This window comes from Falco biarmicus, chromosome 9 (genome assembly GCF_023638135.1).
Source record: "Falco biarmicus isolate bFalBia1 chromosome 9, bFalBia1.pri, whole genome shotgun sequence".
Lineage (NCBI taxonomy): Eukaryota > Metazoa > Chordata > Aves > Falconiformes > Falconidae > Falco > Falco biarmicus.
In genome coordinates, this window is record NC_079296.1 from 53,132,547 (window position 1) to 53,152,022 (window position 19,476).

Sequence of the window (19,476 nt, forward strand, 5' to 3'; positions counted from 1 at the left end):
CTCCAGTGTGGCTGTTACTGTTTACTAGCATGGTCGTTTGCAGGGGAACCTCAACTGTGAGTTCCTTGTGAGAAGTTTTCTGTAAAGGAAACTGAAAAATGGTGTGGTGGCTCTCTATGACTAATAACAGAGAGAGAACTTGCCTTCTGTATTCCCTTATTTATCAGTGAATGCTGAAGTGACATGATCTTAATAGTGGGATGTAGAATCTGGGGACAAGACCATTTGCAGTTGATTTGTTCCGAGATCTGATCTGTACCCTAGCTCTCCATCACTTGAAAGCAAGGAAACAATTTGGGCATTATGAGTTATTAAGCAGACAGCTTTCCACTGAATTAGCTTAGTTTGCAACTGTTTGCCTTGCATTGTGCTGTATTTTCTTTTCAGTTTATTCAGTGAGAGCAAAGAAGCTAGAAACATTAATGCTGGAAGAGTCACGGTCCTGTAGATATGACTGTGTTGGTGGCTGACTAATTTCATTTTGGCATCTTTTTCTAAACACACAACTGTTGTGTACAACAAATTAAAACTGAAGGATCAGACTTTCTTGGCCTAGATTTTAATGCTGACATTTGAAGAGCAGGCTGCTTTTTTGAAAGCTTTTCAGAGTTCTTTCATGATAGAACTATTGTACTAGGTTTCTGCAGTGTCAGAGGCATACTAGAAATACGTTGTTGTCCAGTGAAAATGGCTGACCTAAGGAACTAAACCTGTTTGTCCTGAATGTAGTCATGGAGTGTCAGTGAAAGTAAATATCCTGCATGATATAATCGTTTTTCTTATTCCCAGTTGATCTCTTGGGGCTTCTGAAATGGCGATCTAACACCAACCTGTTGCAGCAGAATTTGAAGCAGCTGATGAAGGTTGATGGTGGTGAAGTGGTTAAGGTAAAAAGTTAATTTCTTTAAAAATAAATTTGGTATCATAATTTTGATGAATCCCATATCTTGAGGTATTCATATATTTTGTTTTGTTTCACGCACACACACCACACGTGCCCCCCCCACCGCCATGCATGCTTGCACATTAAATTGTAACCAGGTATCTCTCGGCCTTCAGGATGCTAATCCCCTTCTTCCTTCCCTCAAAGAATACTTCAGATGTTAATTACTGGTAGAACACATGTAAAATGCAAGTTTCTGAAAATGTAAGGTTTTTTTATATATATATATACAGAAACATGAAGGCAAAAGGTGTTTTTCTTTGCAAGATTAGAACATCTTGGAATTCTCACATGCTGATATAAAATGGATGTGGAATGCAACCCTACTGTGTGCTGCTATTTTTTTTTTATTTGTATTTATTATTTAGCTGAGCCAAGTTATTTACATTTGCCAAGGCCACTGAGTGATTGTAGAGACCTACATAAAGACAGATTTAGCTGTTGAATGGAGTGGGCTGGGACTTTATTGAATGTGTTGTAATAAATCAAATCTAAAAATGTCAGAAGAGGTAATGTATTGAGGACAGATGACCCTTACGGGCCTGTTGCGTTGTTTCTTTACCTCACTGGATTTTAATTAGTTTAATAGAGGCATAATGAATGCCTCATCTTGAAGTAACTTATGACATCTGAGAATGCTGATATTATCCTTTTTTGAGTGCGTTAAAAATAGTATCCCACATGGTTTGTTTTTCAGGAAGGTTCTAGCTGCTCTGTTTTGTTGTGAATCATTTGATAGCTAAAAACTTGACACCGATACTTGCTTCTGCCAAGCATTGTCATAGTTCTGTCATTTGTAATCTTCCTTCTTCTCCAAATGACATCAGAGTGTGTACAGCAGATTACTGCTTGATAGATATAGATGATTTTAGAAGCATCAGAATGCAGCACAAATGAGGTTTAAGTAAAAAACATATTGGAGCCAGTTCTCCAGCTGGCACATGCTCACTGCTCCCTGCGCTGTTCCAGGACTCGTATGAAATCATACTCTCTTCTCCCTATTTTATAGGGCTTGAGCAGAACTTGATTTATGCATAGGATAGAAGAGGGAATTTTTAATATTGCTTTCTCCACCGTTTTTATTCTTTTTATAGAAGACCACTGTTTATGTTATCCATCTGTTACAACAGTGTTCGGAAAATCTTTGTGTAGACTGCTCTGTTGCACGTTTGTAATATCTAGTTTGTAACTGTCCCTTTCTGTTATTTCAGCTTTTTTTTTTTTGTCGTTGATGCTTTTAAATGATACATAGTACAGTCTATGTATATTAAAAAAATACACATGATAAAACTTACTCAAATTTTCTGTTAAACTCTTCCTGTTTTTTCAGAAGTCCAGTGAAATGTCTCTGCCTACCAGTGCTCATTTATCACTTAAGCAGAGATCAGGCAAGATACCCATTCTGGGATTGACTGTTTCAATAGTGTATGGAAACTGTCAGTGGTTATCCCCCTTTAAGAGAGGCTCTGACTCAATTTGTGCCCAGAATCTATAGGGTATGAGAATGTAAACTAATAGTTTAGAAATTATTCATACTGGCTCCCTATCTGAGAAGTGTTTTCCTGCGGCTTTATACAACAAAAGCATCTATCCGCTGTTCTTCCTGCTGTTACTTCCTTGTGAACAGGTTCAAAACTTGAACTGTCCTAATGAAAGTGAATATATGATCCCTAAATGTGAAATGAAGGCGTGATCGGTCATGACGTGGCATTCTAATCACTCGTCGTTTTTAAAGGGACTTGGCCAGGCAGTGTTTGGGGTCTGGGAGTACTACTGCTCTTCAAACCAAGACAGAAGCTTCTCCTGTCAAAGCTCAGACTTGCACTTTACTCTTTCCTTCCTGCCAGCTGCTGGTTATATGTACTTTATTTGCATGTGTTCTTTAATTGAACGAACGGAGCTGTGATGAGAAGGCTGTAATTCCTGATCCCCGCCCCCTCCCCCCCCCAGATCCTTTGCTGAGATTATGAGCTGGATCTCCCCCAGAACTAAGTCTAAAATCAGCTGCAAGCATTTTGGCTTTTCTGTTTTTTCATCTGCAGATATTAGCACCTCAAACTGTGGCTCCATGTTCACTTGGTTTGAGAAAGTTTGGCATTCAGTAGTGTTTCGTGAGCTGCTAAGTGGAGGCTAATTCCTGAGATTTAACTCCAGATTTAGTTGATGGTCCAGGTGAATCATGTTCGATCTGGGAGACTCGTTGCATAGATAACAATTTTTAAGGCAGGAAGGTGGGAGTCAGGCTGTCTTTCCATTGCTCCCACAGCCTATAGGGTAATCTCTTTGTAGTTGCAACCTCAGGAATCAGTTGCCTTCTGCTTGTTCAGACATTCTTCCCTGATTAAACCTTGTCTACAAGACAAAAAACATTTTTACTTCATTTGAGACAGACATGCTGGAACAATCAGTGTTGAACCCCATCTTTCTCAACAAAAGCAAATACAAACTGAGGCCACGATCCATCCTTATTGTGCCTTGGAGAAGCCCATGTTGGTTTTTTGTAATCTGGTGGAAGAAACTGCTCAGACACAGAATCCCATGCTGATAAAAACTGTGTTGATGAGTATTTCTGGGCCAGGCATGGATTACTTGCTGTCACTGGGAAGAAATACTGTAATTATACATGTGTAAAAGAGCTTTTGTCCCTCTGCTGAACTTGAATTTCCTGACACTAATCTGCTTTTACTTTCGTGTTGCACAGATCAGGGTGTCCAGCCAACTGGCTAGTGAAGACTCTTCCTCTGTTACAGTGATAGAGGCGTGTAGGTTTTGGGCTGGGGCAGAAGGTTGTGTGCTCTGTTTTCCATGCCTGCATGTGTGCTGTCGCTTGAAATTGTGGATCTGAGTTTATGCAGTCATGAAAAGCAATATGCTGTGCACTTTTCATTGCTCAGCTCAAAATTACTGAGGATGACTTGAATTATTTGGCATGAGACTCAGTTGCTTGTCTGGTTTGTGCTCTGAAACATCCGTTTTCAGAAACTGCATGATCCTGTTGACTGTATGTTGAAACTGAGTTTTGAAATACGTTTTTGTTCGTTCACTGTAATAGATTAAACTCTTTGTTCAGGTGTACCAAGTGTGATTCCTGACTTTTTTCTATTTTTTGAGTGATATGGAGATATAGATAATCAACTTAACTAAAAATATTTTGCTGAAAAATTGCTGAAAACAAAAATGTTAGATTTCCCTTTTTTTGGCTAACTTTTAAAATGTATTTACTTATTTTAAAATGAATGAATGAAAAATATGTCTGTAGAAACCTGTATGAAATCTGAATTTCATTTCTCCTGTAAAATGTGATGACTTGTGCATTTATTTGTAGTTTCTTCAAGACACATTGGATGCACTTTTTAACATAATGATGGAGAACTCAGAGAGTGAAACATTTGACACATTAGTGTTTGATGCTTTGGTAAGTTTGCACTGTGGATGGACTAAAATACAGATACTGTAACAATTAATAAATTAAACAAACATGGTGTAAATGATAGAATGAAGTTTACTAATGAAAAAAGTTCTTAGCTGTAAGTTAGCTATTAATTAAAAAATCATATTTGAAGTTTCAGTTGGCCTCGATCAAAAGGGGGTTGGGTTGCATCATGTCATCCTCCCAGAAAAGCTGGAAGCAATTCAGTCCAGTCATTTTAGTGGATTAACAGCAGAATTTAGGACAGAAACAGAAAGTTTCTGCTTAGAACAGAGAACTTTGTTATGAACAGGAAGTTTTCACAGGAATGGAGAATATTAATATCTTGGGAGGATAACAAAAAGCCAGAGTCTCTGTGTTTTTAGTGTTATTAGTGTGTCTTCTCTGAAAATAAATGTGGGTGAATATACAAAATAAAAAAGAAAATTTTGAGGATAATGCATTAATTATGCTGGTTTTTTGCAGGTATTTATCATTGGATTGATTGCTGACAGAAAATTTCAACATTTTAATCCTGTCTTGGAAACCTACATTAAGAAGCATTTCAGTGCAACGCTAGCCTACACGTAAATTTTAAAATTTACTTTTTCTAATGTGGCTTGTCTAATTTTTCCAGATAATGTTATTCAGATACTTGTTTATGGAGGTTAATTAGGAATTTACTCATAGAGCTTGGGAGGATGGGAGGTTCTTGAAGAAGACTGGAGATAGTATGCCTTTCTCTCTTGAAATAATAGTAGTAAAAATTAGGTCATTTTCAAGGAGGAAGTCTTGATTTTGTTGTATTGAAGGAGGGGATGTTTGATGATTTCAAGAATTGTTTTGTAAGGAAAATATTCATAAACAATTCTCAGTCATACTTGAGAAGGAAATAATGTCATTTAAAATGCTTCAAATACATGTTGTTTGGTGCATTAAATTGATGTTCTGCCCTGTATTATCTGCATTACTGTCACTTTGGGGAGGAAACGGTGAAGAATAAAAACCAGAAGGTCCATTATTTTTGCTATCTTCAGTAATTCTTGACAGTTAGGATCTTTGCTGCTGCTGCTTCAGACTGCTAGTGTTAGAGGAAAAATACATAATGGGTATCTCTGCAGTGTTGGGAGGAAAACAAACCCACTCTGGGCAACCTGGTGTGCACTTTGCTGTTATGCAGTCTTTATTATGTGACCAGAAAACGTTTGAAAACTGTTGATTCAAAATAGTGAAGAAGAATTAGGCCTTTAGTCCCAACTTTGATACTACCGTCACTCTGCTGAGTTGTAGCCACTGTTGCAGACTTCAGGCGAAGTGGGTAAAAGATGAAGCATCCTCCAGTGTCTGGTTTTATTAGCAAGATCTGAAGGTGGCCCTTTCACTTGTAGGCATGCAGAGCTTCTGGTCTGTAGATGCGGGGAGGCAGAAGCATGTTTAAGCTTGAGATACTGAAAGAGCTGAATTCTGGCTTGACTTGCACCTGTGGGCATGGCAGATCCCTGCCTTCTCCCCACCTTTTGTTGCACGAGTTTAAGTAGAGAGGTTGAAATTCTTAGGCAGTTTACTCCTATTCAAATATATACCCATATATCAAGATGCCTGTCTACATAATGTTGTTTTCTGTTAGTGGTATATAATGTTGTACCTTTTTACTTTTAGTGTGGATGTTGAAACGTACAGTGTAGCTAGGATGATTTTAAAATGGAATTGCTTGTAGTTGCATTAAAATTGTGATTTATATTCATTGGGAGGTAGTTGAAATGGTATTACTTTTAAAATTGTTTCACTTTCCAGTTTGATAGACTTCAAAATGAGGAATAAGAGAATTTCCAACTGCTGTTACATATGTTTTTGAGAAATAAATTTCACAAATTCCAGCTCAGAATCCATGGGAAAGCTATGAAAGGGGAAGCCTTGTTTAATGAAGAAGCTCCTGTTTTGTGTGTGTTAATTCTAAGAATGTGTTTGTATTAAATTTAATTATTTTTATTATTTATTATTAATAATTGCAACTTTAAGAGAGCCTAAGTCTGAATATCCCTAATATCCAGCAGAAAATGAGTCTTACCAAGATTTGCTCTATTTCTTGTATGTTGAATGGTATTATGGTCTGTGTGGGTTTTTCTTGGGTTGGGTTTTTTTATTTTCAAGAATAAGTTACAGCTATTTACTAGCAAAACCAAAAGCATAATGAGTTTATTAGTTGCATAATTAATTTTGTCATTTGGTAGGCACTACTTAGGCACATAATTTTTCTTTAAACCTTTCACAACTGACATTCTTCTCTGTGAGCATACTTGTAACTTGTATGTGGTTTTGTATTTAAACAGAAAACTGACTAAAGTTTTGAAAACATACGTGGATAATGCTGAGAAGTGTGGTATCACTGATCAACTCTTTAAAGCTATGAAAGCTTTGGAGTACATCTTCAAGTTCATAGTGCGGTCCAGGATATTGTTCAATCAGTAAGTATGGTGAATGCTGAAACCATTTAGTCCCATTGCCAATATTGTTCAAAAAGTGTCAAAATTTTGCAATGCCACAAGTTAAAGTTGCTCAATATTACACTGTTTTAGAAACATCTTAAGTTGTTAAAACTCATTTCAGGAGACAGCTGTTTCCTAGAAGCATGCCAGATTTCCTTAACAGATATATATTGTAAGTAGCAGTGCACTGCTAAAATCATGATGTTTTTCAGCTCTCTATAATTTACATCTCTGAACAAATAAAGCTTGCCACTATTTTGGAAACTTTTCTGAAAAACTGCCTGGTACTGTGACTGAAATGTTGAAGGTACTGAGTAGCCATGCTGCCCTGTCCCTCATCCAGGCCTGGGCTTTGCTAGTGGCTTTCTTTGAATGGCTGCAAAAGTCTGGGAAGACTAAAGTATTGAAAATTTTGCAGCAAAGTGAAGGGAGAGGTTTTCTGGATGGGGGATGCGATGTTTGTCCTGGCATGGTGCTTGCAGGGCTCAGGGATAATGCTGAGGGAGAAGCAGGGGGCGTTCTTTGTAGGTCAGACATGGCAAGGGAAGAGGGTCAGAATAGAGGGACAATGAGGGCGAAAAGGAGTATGAGGTGCGCTTTTTTGACACACTGCCTCATAACAGACAATGACAAGTGTTGTTGGGGTTTGACCCCCAACAGCTTGGAGCTGCCCAGGGCCCCACCTGTCAGAGCAGAAAGAAACCATTGGTGGTCAGGTACAGTTTGGGGGCCCCCATAAGGTTCAGTGAAATGGAAAAGTGGAAAGAAAAAAGAGCTGCAGAAATCTTCTCCTGGAGAGCGATAGTATTTTTAATAGGAGAATCATTTGAGTTTCTATGAAAGCTCTTTCTATGCCTGCTGGTGTGGCAGAAGCCTGCTGGGGGCCTCTTTTTCTGCTCCCCCACTCAACCTCCTTTGTGGGGAACTGCACAGAGACCCACTGGTGCTGTCTGCAGTGGCCGTCCATCCATAAAGTCAAGCAGAAATAATTATTCTAAGTTAATTGGGAAGTACTGTGTTTTATACACAAAATATTAAACAAGTTATGAAACGAGTTGTTGATGTATTCAACTTCACTTAAATTCAATCCTTTTACTACTCGTTAGCAATGGTAACAACCTTATTACAAGGGATTTATGTAGAGCTCTGAAGTAACCGACTCCACCACCAATCTTTCTTTAATTTAGAGATTATAATTTATTTCTGTAGGAGTCTTGCTGTGAGACTCATGAAATGCTGAATGTCACTTATACTGATGCAGGTCCTACAAATCACTTTAAAAGAGAAAAAAATAATTATCTCTTGCTGCAGATTAGATTTACAGACAATATGACCCTCCAGTATTGGCCATTGGATTTCCTCGTGCTAAGCACTAATTCACAGTTCTTTAACATTGGGTAGACACAGCTCTCAATGACAAGGGATTAATCAGCAAAGCTACTGAATGCTGAATGACACCATGATTTGTTCTGCTGTAAGACTTAAATCCTGCCTGAGGTGTGTGATTTGAAGTGATTATAATGCAGAAGTGTAGCAGTGTTCTGAAATTTCGTTAGTGTTTTACTGAGAAATCACAACGAGCAAGCAGAATCTTTTATTAAAAAATGTTACATATTTTTTAACTTCAGCAATGTTAGTAGTGTACAGAATATATAGAGAATTTTAGTAATGTGATTGCAGGCAAGCTTCAGTTCTGGAGAAATATGTAGAAGCCTGGTTCTTGTAGTTAAAGCCTGGTGGCAAATCTGTTTGTTCAGTATATCAAGGTTTATAAAGGCAAAGTATTGTAAGTGAACTTTAGAAATATCTTTATTTGGTTTACTGAGTAATGATCACAGTGGTTATATTGCATTTACAACAGACTTAACACTCTGAAGGCAGTGATAGAAAGGTCAACTTGGTGTAATCCTGGTTTTCTCATAGCTGCAGTGTATTTGTGCATTATCAGGTGTATTAAATAAAAGTATGTTAAAAACTGACTGTAGAAACACATTTGTGACTTGTTATTTTTATTACAATTTCCTTTTTGAAATGCAAAGCTTTTTGTCTGAAGCAGTTTGATTTATTGGACTGCCAAGTTTAGTTACTATTTATATTGGTATTAGTTTCACACCTCTAATCTGTTCAGAGGGATGCTGAAATCCGTTATTGAAATTGGGATTTAACTAGTAATTCGTCCTGCCTAACCCCTTGTTTTAGCCTAAAAGGGGAATAGAAGTTTGCACAGCAAAATAACACAATTTAATATTTTTTCTGTAGCACTCATTTCCCCGGTGTACTGGTTTAAATAGTTTTTTTTAAACTTCTGTGGCTCCCAAAAGTTTATGAACACAGCATTAAGAATTAGACACATTAGTTTAAGTGTAAAGCAGCAAGAACATTCCAGACAGCATGATTACCTTAAGATAAGCTCCCTTCCTTCTGTAATAGGTGGTCCATCATATCTTCAAACATGAAGAAATGGTACTGTGGCTGCACGTACAACGTTCCCCGGGTGTGGTGCTCTTTCTGAGCTAATTACCCCATTCAAGATCACCTTACTGGGTTGAGCTCCAGAAGAAAATGGAGGAAAATAGAGGGGAATTGAACCCTCGCGGGGAGCTGCTCTAATGGGCCTTGGTGCAAAATGTTTAGGTGAGCTCAGGGACAGAGCTAGTGGGACCAAGGGGGGCTTTGGAAGGCCAGTTGCTGTTGGATCAGGCTCTTGGAGGCAATCGAAGCTGACTGGGTAAGCATTGGGCTTTAGCTGGGGAAAAGGCCCCGTCTGATGTTTATAAACACCCCTGTTTCAATTTGACCTGGATGCCAGATTTTCCTAGGCTGCTTTTAAGCACTGATCCTTTTTGTTTTGGGAGGGGTGAGGGTCCTGTTAGGTCTGTATAACTGGTAACCTGTATAGCTGAGGTTCAAGAAGTGTGTTTGCAACAGCCCTTATGTAGGTGAGCCGTACATGTTGCTAAAAGGGGGCAAAAAATTGAAAGGATATGTGGACCTATGGTGTTCTCCCCCTCCCTTTCCATTTTGTAGTGAGAATTATCTCATCCTACACCTGAAGCAGGGATCATTCTGCACTTAAAATACTCAAGAGAGTTTCAGGAACATTCATTCCTGTGCTCTGTTGAACCAGTGGACCAAGTTGTTCAGCTTGGCTGTATATTTTTTGCCTTTGGTGTTGCTCAGGCATCTCAGGGCAGTTTTAATCCCCCTGAAAGCATCTGGCAGAGAGAGAAAGAGAGAGAGAGAGAGAGGTCCCTGTGGGCAGATCAGCTCTGAAAAATCCTGCCTGAAGGCACAGGGACCTGCCTTGGGAACTTTAGCTGCGGATTAGTCACTCTTCCGCAGCAGCTGTACAGACTGTATGGGAAACTAACTGAGCCTTAACTAGTTCAGCGAGCCAGAAATTAGTGGTGAAATGCTTTTTAACTTTAGCTTTCCCTTCCCATGGAAAAAAAGTGGTGTGTTGTGTGTGGTTGGTCTTTTTTCTCCACCCCCTACCCCCGATACTGGGTTGATAGGCTTTCTCTTTATTTCACAGGGTTTAAGGTCACTCACCTTAGGCCACTGGTAGATTTTAATGATTGCTGGCAAGTTGTCTGGATGCTTTTTGGCTTCCTCATCAGAGCTGCTTGGCACTGGTCCTCCCAGACATCTGCTAGCTCTTGTGCAGGGTGGAGAGAGACTATCCCACTGCTGCGTGGGCATGTGGAATTGGGTCACTGCTGAGGGATTCACTGTGACTTGAAGGCATAAACAACAATACTGGATGTGGCATTTTACGTAGGAAGCTTTAAAATAAAAATCTGTTGTTCCTGCTGGCCCAGCCCAGTCACTGTCTTGTCTTCAGGTTTTTTTTGTGAAAGAAAACTCTTGGTTCAGTGAAGAAACTTGTAGAAATTCTTGAACTTCGAAAAATGTAATGCAACAAATTATCATCTGTCATTTGAGCAGAGTTTTTTAAAATGTACTTCCATTTTAGTTGGATCGTGCTTATGAAACCCAATTATTTTTCAGACTTTATGAGAACAAAGGAGAAGCAGACTTCAGGGAGTCTCTGCTGCAGCTCTTTAAGTCCATTAATGAGATGATGAGCAGCATCTCTGATCAAACTGTCATAGTGAAGGTATGTACTTTACAGATCTCAATCTTGGCTTTACTTTGCATCCTACACCACATTTAGGCGGTCAGTGAAGTATATGCTTGTGTTTGTGGCCAAAAGCATGCTTTACCTCAAACGTGGTTAGTACTTAGTGTTTCTAGCGAAGGGTTTGTGACTATATAAAGAATGTGCTTCAAATAAGTGAAGTTTACTTAAATTGCTGCAAATACCTCACTTTTAAAAGAGAAATTAGTTAGGAGTTAAATGACATTTAGCTTTTAACTTTTATAACCTTAACATTAAGGTATTTTTAAGGCATTGTCTGTAAGATGACAACGTACATCCTTGTATTCTTATGCTGTGGTTTATATTCTAGGCTGTTCAGAAACTTCGTTATAGTATCTTAAGCCCTAGCATATATTTTTAATGGAAAATCAGTAGTGAGTCAGATTGCAAACTTCACCTCCCAGCCCTCTCCTTTTGTCCCTTAAAAACAGTGTCTACTTTTGGTAGCACTGGCTGGCTCATGGAATTGGGAATGTGGGCTCTAACCTCAAATGAACGTGGGTATTGGTATCGCTGGGCAGAAGCGTTGATTATAGGACTAGTCGATTCTTGTATGCAGAGGACCCTGAGGTCATCGTGCCAATGCTGGTCTCACGTTCTGTTAGTGAATCTCTTTTACTACGGAAAAGTACAGACACTGTCACAAACCTGCATTTGATAAGCTGCAGCTTGAAGTTCTCCTTGTGATTCCAAACAGAATTTGTAAAAGGATGTAACTCTTGCCCTAGCCATGCTGACTCAATTGAAAGACAATGATCAGAAAGGGTCTCAGAACTGGGGTTAGATTTTGGGACAGTTTGACAGTATGACTCCTCCTCCTCAGGTGTGCAGTGGTTTTACATTAGAAGAATTTTTTTTATAGCAGCTGTAAGGCAAAGACAGATGGTGGCAAAGTGCTGTGCCAGTGCAAGAGGTTTCTCTTGAAGGGAGCTGGGAAGAGAAGAGTGGGAAAACACCTGAAGACACCAGTCCTTTGTGGCTGAGTGCACACAGGTCATAGGCTAGTAATACCATGCTGAGCACGCAGCAAAAATAGATAGTGGGGATAAAGCTGCTGAAGTTTGAGTATTTTAGGCAGAGAGACTGAGAATGTATCATCTGATAACAAAATGGGGATATTACATGTTTCAGAAAAGCTGTATTTTCTTTCCACTAACAAAGCATCTATCCTGAATGGGAATTGGGAAGTTTGAGTCAGGGACTCAGTGTGTGCTATCTGCTGTCTTACAAATAGGATGTCCTCGGATAATGAGGATTGAATGTAAGATTTATTTTCCCGAGATGTGTTTGTGAATTCTGCTTCAGCAAGGCAGATGAATGTGAGCTTTTTGTCTTTTTCAACCTATTATGCCTAGGAAAAAAAACCCCACCACAACAACAACAAAAAAACACAACACCCCCCCCCCCCCAAAAAAAAAATAAAAAAAAAAAATTGCTTGTCTTCACCTGAGAGGCAGGAAGACTAACTTCCTAGCAAAGCCCAGAGAGATCAGACAACAGCAGTGTCTGTCTTAGCCTGTTTATCATTTCACATTCAGATCTCTGCAAACTTGGATAAAGCACATCTTCTGTCTGCATTTGACTACATGAAGTACACTGCTGGGTGAAGCATTGACAGATGAGCCAGTGTGGGGTTGTCCAAGAAGTGTGCTTGTGGATGCTTTTCAGAAGCCTTGACAACCTTTCATTCATTATTCATTGCTTTCATCTCCTTTGGACTCTAATTACTTAGCTCTTAGAACACATAATTGTTAGTATTGGCTTTTTGCAGCTTGTGAAATTGCTTTTATTATGTTCAAATAGCCACTGAAGCACTACAGTTTTTTCAGTAACTAGAAACGTGTGATTCTATTACAAAGAATAAAATTATTGAATAGGTGGAAAAATGTGGGGTTTTTTTGAGAGTGAGTGAGTCTGGCTTCTGGGAATCTTGCCTGACAAAGCTGTTGGAGTCCTGGGAGGGTGTCAGTAACCATGTAAAGTGGACATGACATTACAGCTTCATTCAGCATCTTCATCAGTGATCTGGAGTTGGTAGCTAAGTACCACGCTTGTGGTGAGGAACATCAGAAGGATCTGTGTGATTTCTACTTGAAGCTGGCAGTTGCAGTTTAGCAAAGACACCTTGCGGTCATAGCTGACCACTCTGGGGTCGTCAGTTCCATGTGCAGTGGCAGGTGAAGAATCACAGACTGGTTTGGGTTGGAAGGGACCTCAAAGCCCACCCAGTCCCACCCCGTGCCCTGGCAGGGCCCCCTCCCCCCAGCCCAGGCTGCTCCCAGCCCCATCCAGCCTGGCCTTGAGCACTGCCAGGGATGGGGCACCCACAGCTGCTCTGGGCAGCCTGGGCCAGCGCCTCGCCGCCCTCACGGGGAACAATTTCTGCCTCACAGCTCATCTGCATCTCCCCTCTCTCAGCTTAAGGCCATTCCCCCTTGGCCTGTCACCACGTGCCCACGTACAAAGCCCCTCTCTGGCTTTCTTTTCAGCCCCTTTAGGTCTGGAAGAAGCAACAGGGCATTGGGTGTCAGCCAGAGAGATAATGAGAAGGTGGTGGGCCCGTCATTTGTTTTTAGATAGCCTTGGTGCAGCCTCATCTTGCATGCTGGCTGCTGTTCTCGTCTCCATACCTCAGGGAATAGTTAAAGGGATACGGAAGACCAGAATTGGGGATGGTGCAACTTCCTGGCAGGTGAGCGGTCTGTGAAAGTCATCTGCACCAAATCCCATAATATAGGGTGCGCTCACTGACATAAGTAGGAGGTCAGTTTAAAATAATTAAAGGAAAAATCTTTCATTTCTGAAGCTTGCTGTCACAGGAGGTTATGGAGGCAGTGTCAGCAGATCCAGAAAGAGGTTAGGCAGACTCACAGGGCACAGGTCCATAGGTGTTCTGAAAGGATGGGTGGATGTGCAGCCTCTGAAGGATGCTGGGGAGGCCAGGAAGGGGAATGGACCACAGAAACTGTAAATGACATTGATTTACTATTTAAATTACATTCTGTGGCCACTATTGGAGAGCGAGTGCTGGGCTATACAAACCATTAGGGTGACACAGTGAGTGTTTCTTTTGCCATTGGAGACTTTGTTGAAGTTTTGTAGACAACTCATGAAGATAAGCAGATAAGTTGCTAGATCCCTGTGTTGCACAGTTAAGATCAGCAGATCTAGCTGTAGAGGTTTCAGGCACTTTTTGTCCTGGTTTTAGTATATATTGGGGAAGCTAAATAAGTGTATACGAAATAAGTCTGTTTGGAGAGATAAGAAGTTGAAAAGACCTACGTAGAAAATTGAGGTGCTTCACATTAAAAGAGGCAGATGCTTAATTCACACATTTGAATATTTCTATTTCTCCTTGCAAAAATTGTAATCTGTCTTGATAGTTTATCAATGTGAAGCAGAATTGCAAATGCAAAGTGTTTCTGGAATGGCCTCAACTTTTCTTTTTGGGCTGGTTATACTGGTTGGTTTTGTGTTTTGTGTTTTTTTTTTTTTTTTTTTTTTAATTTTATTTCCCCCAGCCTATCTGTTAAGAGAGTAGCCTTCAAGCTGACACTGTGCAGAGGAGAATGAATGACTGCGGTCTTATGTTCTTTGCAAGAATTACTCTTTATCTATTCAAATATTTATGTCCTTGTGGAAGCTGATGAGCTATTTCTGACTGTAGCTCAGGTCTTCAGTTACTTAATGTTTTGCATTTAAATTGCCCCCTTTTTTTTTAATTTGTTTTTTTCGAGGCTTTGGGTACATTAAAAAAAGTTTCCTCAAAAGAAAACTGTCTGAATTGTACAAGGATTTAAGGTTGTAGAGCAAAAAAAGAGACTCTGAATTTGTACCTCTTTTAAGATTATGTCTATTCTAAATTTCTTAGGGTAGGGGAGAATTTGCGTGTATGGCTGCTTTGCAAATTTAACTTCAGCTTCTGCCTTTAAGGGAAGAAAATCAAGAATATTTTCTGTGGAGGGCATGTGAACTGTGGTACTTGGCAGATTTGCTGGCTGCAAGTAGGTATAACTGTACGCTGCATTGATTAATTATTTCTCAAGACTTAAAAGGAAACAAAACCCTAACAAGCGAGAAAACCAAACCCCCTGTCTATATGCAAAGTCCTCTTCTGCTCTAAAATTATGCTTTGCATTGCTTGAGGATGCTTTGACTCCCAGTCTTGTGGCTGGGAAGGGCACAACCTTTTGCAGAGGGTCCTCCAAGAAGTCTGGAGTGAGCCTGGAGGTAGGGAAAGGCACGTCTGTCCTTCACCGCTTCCGATGTGCGGTTGGTCAGCGGAGGGGGCTCCGAAGGTAACCCCAGCACTGGCTCCGCTCCGCTGCCAGCTCTGTTGCTGCGCTCAATGGTCCCTTTGCGGCTGAAGAACTGGTCACCTAGTCCTTTGGGTGGGTATTTGTAGTGGCTGGCTTAGTGTATGCGTGGAAAAAACAGTATTTTTCTGAGTGTAAATGTCTGTGCTTTTGTGAGCTTTTGGTATTGCAAAATAATAGCAGTTTAGAAACATTATTAAAAGGATATTTAAAATTTGAACTGCAGTGCTTCAGCTATGTATTTGTACAAGAAATAGGTAAAAATCCGTATATTCTGGGAGCATGATTGGAGCAGAGCTTTATTAGCATATGCTTCTTAGTGGATTCAGATGTTTTGCAATCAAAATATTAAGGTGTAAGAACGAATAAACCTCACTTTCATCCTGTAGGCTGTAAAGGTGGCAGTAGTCAATCCTATAAGTTGGAATTTGAGAAGCTGGTACGGGATAAATTACAGTGTTCAAAACAATGCAGATCTTGTTTTTTATAGTTAGTTAACTAAATACAGTTGTCAAGGGTTGGGGTTTTTTGTGTGTTGACTGCAGCGGAGGCAGGCATCCAGAGGCTGCCTTTGACACTTGAGTTGTTGTTTTGTTTTTGTTTAAGTGTGCCATTGTCCAAACTGGAGAATGAAATTCAGTGATTTGAGCTGACAGATGTTTTGGTCATCCTCTTACTACCAAAAATTTTTCTTGCATGATGAATGGTAGTGGGCTGCAGTAATGGTTTGAGAAGAAGAGAGATTAAACTTTATTTGTCAAGTATCAGTTTGATTTTAAGAATTACTTGATTAAATAAGGTGTGCAGTATTTGGTACGTGCACGTATTTTTAATGGTTAGAAGTGTAGTGAGCTTTCTTGGGTTTATTCCTATTTTCTGCTAATTGGTGCATGATAATTATTTCCTTAACCTTTTACTGTTTAAGTATGAGCTCAGCTGAAGCCTAGCGTGATGTTTCAAGTTCAGATAAAAATGCAAATGTTTCCTAGTAATTTATTCTTGCATCTCTTTGAAACAAGGGCAGATGAGCCAGCTGCATCGAATTTATGAGGACTGTCTGGTTTCGGCTGTGTTTGTATGAGTGAGCCGAACTATGCGCAGCAGGGTTCTTGCAGTTTGCTCTAATGTTTGCTGTTATGTGTGGCTTTGTACTGCTGTTCAGGATGACTGAAAAAAAGATAGGCTTGTAGCCGACTTAGTTCTCTGTGCTTTAAATGATCTTGATAAAGTAGGTGTGTATATAAAATTTTGCTATAATGTGACCACAGAGAGCCAGGGTGGAAGACGATAACATTTCACTAATGCAAATTCTCGTGTGTGTGTGTGTTTTTAATAATGCTTGTCACTTTTAACACATGATGCATGTTTCTCAGTATCCATACCATACTTTCCTACTCTAATATTAAGCTTCCATTGCTAAAGCCACAGAAAAGTATTTAAATGAAGACAGGGAAATACATTGCAAGCTGCTGAGGTGCCTAGGAAGAAAACAAGAGGCTGCATTAGTCTGAAGGGCTTTTCCAACAAATTGAGTGCTTCATAACCATTGTTTAAAACTAGTTGAGTAACAAAATGCAACCGTGAACTGAGGTTTCTGTGTGTCTCAGAAGTACGGGAAAGTCTGTTGTTGCACTGGCAACAAATACAATAATCTCTCTAAGAGCGCAATGCCACTTCACTTGTGATCATGCTTTGTGCTGTTTTACATCAAATTTTGTGCCAGAGGCGCTGGTTCAGTTGTGATTTGGAACAAATGACTGCAGTAGACTGGGACAATTCAAAAACAGTGTTTAGGCGTTCCTGGAAATTGTTTCATCCAGCTGCTGACTGGGCTTAATTTGGCTGGGTTGATGAGTTTAATAGAATGGCATCCAGGATAATGCTTGTATAGAAGGTAGGTGCTTTGTGTTGAATGACACAAAAGATGAAAATAAACATTAAAATGTACAAATTGAGTCAGGTACAACAAATGTATTGCTTCATCAAACAAAAGAGTAAGAACATACGATGTTTGGCAAAGAGGTTTTATGCTTAATTTTGAGACTAGGCGTTTTGTTTGAAATGAATGACTTTAGAAAATGACATTCTAAAACTAAGTATTTTTGCTTTCATATAGTAGAAAGAGATGAACTTAAAACCTAGACAAAAGCTGTAGTTTACTATTCAGAGTACATTTTGTTTAACACTCTGCAAGTGTAATTTTTTGAGTCTAACACAACCTTAAGTTAGTATTGCAGTTTTCTTAAATGGCTCCTGTAAAGAAGAAGCTTTTGTTACTGTTTTTTGACATTTCTTGTCAGTATAAACCCAAGAATGGAATACAAAAATTTTTAGTTGTTGCAAAAACTGTTTTTGCTTTACTTTGTACTGCTTTGTTTTTGTTTACCAATGAGCATTGTTATTATCACACTAGTAATTTCTGGTTTGTATTAATGAAGAGATTGCTCAATATTCTCAACTGTGTAATAAACAAAAGTATATTAGTAAAACTCCTTTTGTTTATATGTGATATCCAAAATTATATCAAAGTGACTTTAAGCTACTTAGCAAGACTACTCTATCTTATTTTAGTGAGCGTTCATATGACAAAGAAGTGTTTGTGGTAGAAGGATGCTACGGTGAAATATAATGCCATATTTTTGGTACCCTTTTAGTGTAGCTTTGTGTTAGTACCTCAGGGTGTTAGCTCAAGTGTGGTAAAATAAAATTTTTGGCTGAAGAGAATAATTTTTCTTATTCCACAAGCCTTCAAATGTGCTAGTGATTACCAGATGTGACAAAGTGATGGAGATGCTTACAAACAGTGCTTGCTGAACGCACAGATTGCAGCATGACTTTCTGGCTTGGTGACAGAACATATTTAAGATAGATCTCCAAATGGCAGATGAAACATGCTGTAATTGTACTAATCTTGTGATGCTTCTTAACCATGTTTCTGAGCACATGCACTTCTGTGTAGATAAGTTCTTTGTGGCTTGTTATGTTGGGTTGTCAGTGTTTGAAACTGTGATCTATGTGACTTTTGAGGAGGTGGACTAGGTGGCTTTGGGCACTGGTGACTGAATGCTTAAGGTAATGCTGCTTTTCACCAGCGAAGGAAGCCCTGTCCAGAAAACTCAAAGGTTTGCAGAAGCAGACTCCACGGTGAAGTACTAGTATGACTCTTGTCTTTGCCCAACTTAAAACTAGGGAGGGCTTGAAGGGAGCTGGGGTCGGAGGACAGGCTTACATGTGGTCCTAGAGGGAAGTGTAAGGAGTGAGGAGGGATCCAGATTTCCTGGGCCCTGGTGGAAGTCCCAAAACTTTTAAGCTGAGGGGCTTACACTTGCCTAACGACATGAAGAAAAGGCATGTATCTGTCCTCCCATCTCTTTCTGGGAGGACTGTTGATATATGCCTATTTTCAAGAAGAAATAAAAAAAACTTCTCTGTAAGACAGCTCCTCCAGGTAACATTAGCAGTTGGCGTTTTGGGGATTATTTTTGATGTTCTGGAAGATAAATGAAGCTTAATCTTATTTCATGCAGCTTACATATGCAAGGGTCTAGGTGCTCTAACAGGTTTTGGGGGGTTTGAGGTTCTTTTTGTTCCTGCAAAAATGGCAGCAAAAGTTCCTTTCAGGGTAAAATGACTGTTTTGCTGACAGTGTTTTCTAAATTGCTGGCTTAGGATAAATTTTAGTCATACAAACTCCTTGAACCTTTAGATCTGAGGAATGTGCCAGTTTTTCTCTTGGTAGATCCCATTTCTTACCTATTCTTGTCTCATTAAACCTGTCTGGAAGTGGGTCATTGGACAAAAAAGAGCTGTGGTAGCATGGGCACCGCAGTGGACCCTTCACTGATGATCAGAGGGACCACCGTTAGAAAGAACGTCTCTGTTACACTTAGTCTTATTTATTTTGGCTGCCTTAGCATGTCTGAAGGTTTTTTTCCCCCAGCTAATCTTTTGATACAGGCCATCACTGAATTAGTTTCTTCAGCATGAAAAGAAACCCTGCGTTATTTAGCTGCTAGCTCTGAAGAAGTTAAGGAAAATGCAGTTAGCTGTTAAGTCGTCATAAGCACATCAATTAATTTGTCTTAAAGGTTGCAAAGGGTGACTGCTCTAGATAGAGAGATGGTTGTGATGTTTGAAGGAGTAAGTTGCAATTGTTCTGC

The 19,476-nt window shown here is 39.6% G+C and overlaps 1 protein-coding gene across 2 annotated transcripts in view; it reads left to right on the forward strand.

Annotated features, from left to right (window-relative positions):
• Window positions 1-19,476, forward strand: part of DOCK1 (dedicator of cytokinesis 1) — a 319,207-nt gene that overhangs the window by 59,709 nt on the left and 240,022 nt on the right. For both annotated transcript variants that reach the window (XM_056351327.1, XM_056351328.1), the window contains exons 19-23: window positions 790-887; window positions 4,269-4,358; window positions 4,839-4,939; window positions 6,683-6,817; window positions 10,850-10,958. In XM_056351327.1, coding sequence (XP_056207302.1) covers window positions 790-887; window positions 4,269-4,358; window positions 4,839-4,939; window positions 6,683-6,817; window positions 10,850-10,958 — 533 coding nt within the window. The remainder of the gene's footprint in view (window positions 1-789; window positions 888-4,268; window positions 4,359-4,838; window positions 4,940-6,682; window positions 6,818-10,849; window positions 10,959-19,476) is intronic.